The following is a 3,960-nucleotide window of genomic DNA, read 5'->3' on the forward strand; positions in this document are numbered from 1 at the left end:
CCTCTTCAATTTCCACAACCATCGCTGCCGACACTGCTAAAAGCTGTAACCACTAACCGCCATAAGCATAAATGTAGCATGTGAACCCGTGTTGATACTTTTTTTCTCTTCTAAAACGACTTATTTGAGTCCAATATCATTTTTACTACTTTAGTACAAACCCACTTTAACCTGAATCCAGACAATATTTTTTTTCCCAAGCGGCTTATTTTGACGCAAACCCTTTCCAACCCTAACCCGTAATGACTTTCAAAGCGGCCTATTTTGCCCCAAACCCTTTCCGACCCTAACCCGTAATGACCCAAACCCAACCTGAACTGGCCATTTTGCTGGGCTTAATATGGATAGACAACCAACCAAGCAAACAAATAATATTTATTATCATTTGAGAAAAACAGAATTCACAAAAGCATTAAAAAAAGGGAAAAGACAAACAAGCAACTGTAACTTCTTCTATCCTTTTGGTTTTCTTACAACTTGGTCAGCTGATGCTCAAAACAGAACCTGCTATCCACACTCACAAAACCACCACATTTTCCTCCACTCTATTTTCTTCATCATTGCATCACCTTTAACGTCAATGATCACTTGATCTAATGGAGAAACCTCGTCGGTTGCTACCTATGATTGCATCCTTAAAACGGGATATCGGTCCCACCATCCTCCCAAATTTCTGTCAACAGTAAAAGCATAACATGTAATTTCACCCATCCGCCATCTTTATGCAAAATGATTTCATGTTGGATGACTATAGGTAGCAATTTCAACTCGTTTACTCATAAGTGCGTCACTTTGGGAAACACTTTATATGTAACGGGTCAAAACAGGTAAAAACACGATGAATAATAAGAAAACAAGTCGAAAGTTTCCCAAAGAGAACAACTATTTATTCTAAAATTTCATTATTATGAAATAATTTAAACACATGTAAACCACATGTATCAGCCAAAATTGTCTCTTGTATGTAGCACTTAAATTCTTTACCAAGTGAATACTACAATAGCTATGCTGCCTACATATCTATAGAACAAAAGGAAGTTGGTAATCGGTAGACATAAAATCCTAGTTATTAAAAGCCCTTGCTTCTTACGCCTAGGCCCAATTTTCAAGCAAGGCTCAAAAAATGCGCTTCTTGTTCCTAGGCAAGCCGCAGGCGCTTAGGCATTTTCTCTGCCAAGAGCATGAGAAGATAAAAGCTGAGCAAAATAACAGAAAGATCGCTATTGAAACTTAGATCTAGGAGAGGTCAAAGGCATTATATTGATACATTTTGTTATTCAAGTTTTGGAATTACATTTGAATCTTGACTATTTTAAAACTTTTGGTACCAATTGGATGATATTAAATGTTATAAAATGACTTTTGTTCATTTTATTTTAAGAATAGCATTATTTACATATACATAATATATTTTTAACTTTTTATTCTAGTGCGCTTTTTTTTCTTCGGGCACTTGCTTTTCTTGCGCCTTACGCCTATACCCCAAGTGAGGCCTATGCGCATTTGATAACTATGCATAAAATATATATTGTTACAACAAGTACAATGCAAGCAAGCAAAAAGATCATACTTTTATCATAATGAAGTTGCATACCTCATCATACACGCCAGCATGCCACCTATGACGCAAAACTTGCCATCTTTCTTGTTGCCATAGCTGGCCAATAATCACGAGGCCCATCACTGCAGCAGCAATGAAGATTGACCAAAAAGTATTTGTCTCTTTTGCATGAGCATATAAAAAAACAGCTTGTTTCTTCCACCATGCTGCATATGGCAAGCCAGATTCATCATAGGCATCTTCTTCGGTATGCTTAGGCAAATTTGGAACATTTGAACCAACGGAAGAGTCAGAAGATCCAATAGATTCCGCCAACACTTTGTCTTCATCATCTATGTTTGACTCGTCCATAGTCGGTTCACTTTGAAAAGATTGAAACTTGCCAGAATTGTAAATATTCTCATCCACATCATTAATAGTCAATTTGTCACCTTTTTCGATATTCCAATTATCAGACTTGGTTAGCTTCTCAATATTAGCAAAAGATCTTTCCCCTTTTTCTTTAGTAGATTCTGGAACATAATCTTCTTCTTCTTCTTCCGGTTCATCAATAATCTCTGTGGTTTCAGGCTCCAATGGCAAGTTTTCATGCTGACTTGGCGGGAAGACATAATGGCCAGACATGAACAACGGGTTTGAAGTTTCAGTTTGAGTTGTGTCAACTAAGTCATTCTTTTCATCACTTTTGGAGTCCCCCGTATCTGGACCGGGAGCAGCAGCGTATGTAGATGCTGTTAGTGATACAACTTCCCAGTCGGCTTTCCCTTCCTCTTTATCCGCCATCTACCAGAGAATAATATCCTGCAGTTTGATATCAAATATTCCGTGTTAGTGAAAAGACCCAAATTGCTTTCGTCATCAGACATAATAAAAGCAAACAGAAATGCAAGCCTCAATATACGTAAATCAGTATCCTTTCAACTTAAAAATTCAACTAATCTTTTATCGAAGTATAACTACTCTGATCATGTACAATTAGTTTGACAAAACAAATTTAATGGAACCAAAAGAGAGAATAATATGTGGCACTCATATCCAATATTCCATGTTACTAAAAAGAACGAAACCGCAAACGACACGTTCGTCATCAGACATATAAAAACAAACAGCCACACAAGTTTCCATACACGTAAACCAGTACCGTTTCAACTTCAAAATTCAAATAATCTTCTATCCAAGTATCGCAATTCTGATCAACTACAACTACTTAGAGAAAGCAAGTTTAAAGGAACAAACCCTAAAGGAACGAATCGCAAACATGAATTTAATCAACTTGCGTTCATCATTTGAGAAATTCAAATATTCTTCTATCGAAGTACAACTCCGATCAACTACAATTACTTAAAGAAAACAAATTTAACAAAACAAAAAAAAGCGGCTAACCAAACATTTGAGAAATAAAGCCCTAATCGGCTTATAACGCGCGCGCGCACACTTTCACACCGTAAACAACACCTAAATATCCCACCCAAATACTAGCTTGTTATAAGCATTATCAGCTAGACATTCAAAAACACACATGTCCTCCAACAAGTAACAACTTTAATTCGATACACGATAAATCTGTATAACAACATTAAGTGCATATTTGTAATTAAACCAAGCCTATATCCACCGTATCATCAATCAAAACAACACCACCACATCAAATCGATACAAAGATTCAATTAAATTAAACAATTGAACAACAAAACCTAATCAATTACATTAAAAACAGAAAACCCAGATCGAATCGCACATGGGTGATCAAGATTAGGGTTTAGATTGAAGAAAATATGATGGAAACAGAAAACCCAGATCGGATATATATGTATATACGTATGTATGCATGTATGTGTGCTTACAGTTGAGTGATCGGAGAGTAAGGTAACTCCGGTGACCGGCAAATGATTGAATTGAAATTGGGGGATAATATTATATTACTATGTATTTATATTATTATTATTAGTATTACAGTAAAGAAAGAGAGAAAGGAAACCGGGTGTAGCCGGTAAAGGAGTGTGATTTACCGGTTAATAACGTCGTGCTGTGCACTCCAATTCCAATAATAGACTGATTTACAAGACCAGTCCCTGAGTTATACACTGTAGTTTTTTAAAACCCGGACTCATTTTTTTTTAATCCTTGTTGTCTGTGAGACAAACCTCCCCTCTCAAATTCACGTTTATTAATTCATGCATTTTTTTTCTTGTTTATTATTTACTTTTTTCGTTCTAAAAGGCGAGTGCATAGTTCGGTTTTTGGATTCTTAGAAACCGTTCGGTTTTCATCATGGTTATTTGGTTTTCGTTTTGATTTCGATTCGCTTTCAGTATTTTTCGGTTTTACCCTTTAAAAGTTTGAAACCTTTGATCCAAAAAAACATATGGCCCAAAATAATACTAATAATAATATTAAGC

The 3,960-nt window shown here is 35.9% G+C and overlaps 1 protein-coding gene across 2 annotated transcripts; it reads right to left on the minus strand.

The window, feature by feature from the left end:
* Nucleotides 1–571: 571 nt before the first annotated feature.
* On the minus strand, nt 572–3,508 carry LOC143600309 (ATG8-interacting protein 2-like). Of its 2 annotated transcripts, XM_077078037.1 has the most exons (3): nt 3,406–3,508; nt 1,595–2,362; nt 572–673 (listed from the first exon to the last, which is right to left on the minus strand). In XM_077078037.1, exons 2-3 carry the CDS (start codon nt 2,342–2,344, stop codon nt 578–580), a joined length of 846 nt encoding a protein of 281 aa, XP_076934152.1. In that variant the 5' UTR covers nt 2,345–2,362; nt 3,406–3,508; the 3' UTR covers nt 572–577. The 2 variants fall into 2 exon arrangements, with proteins under 2 accessions (XP_076934152.1, XP_076934151.1); XM_077078036.1 differs by lacking the exon at nt 3,406–3,508 and having other exon boundaries at nt 1,595–2,377.
* Nucleotides 3,509–3,960: the final 452 nt, after the last annotated feature.

This window comes from Bidens hawaiensis, unplaced genomic scaffold (genome assembly GCF_021521415.1).
Source record: "Bidens hawaiensis isolate Kalapana, Puna unplaced genomic scaffold, B.hawaiensis_p1.1 tig00053923_1, whole genome shotgun sequence".
NCBI classification, from domain to species: domain Eukaryota; kingdom Viridiplantae; phylum Streptophyta; class Magnoliopsida; order Asterales; family Asteraceae; genus Bidens; species Bidens hawaiensis.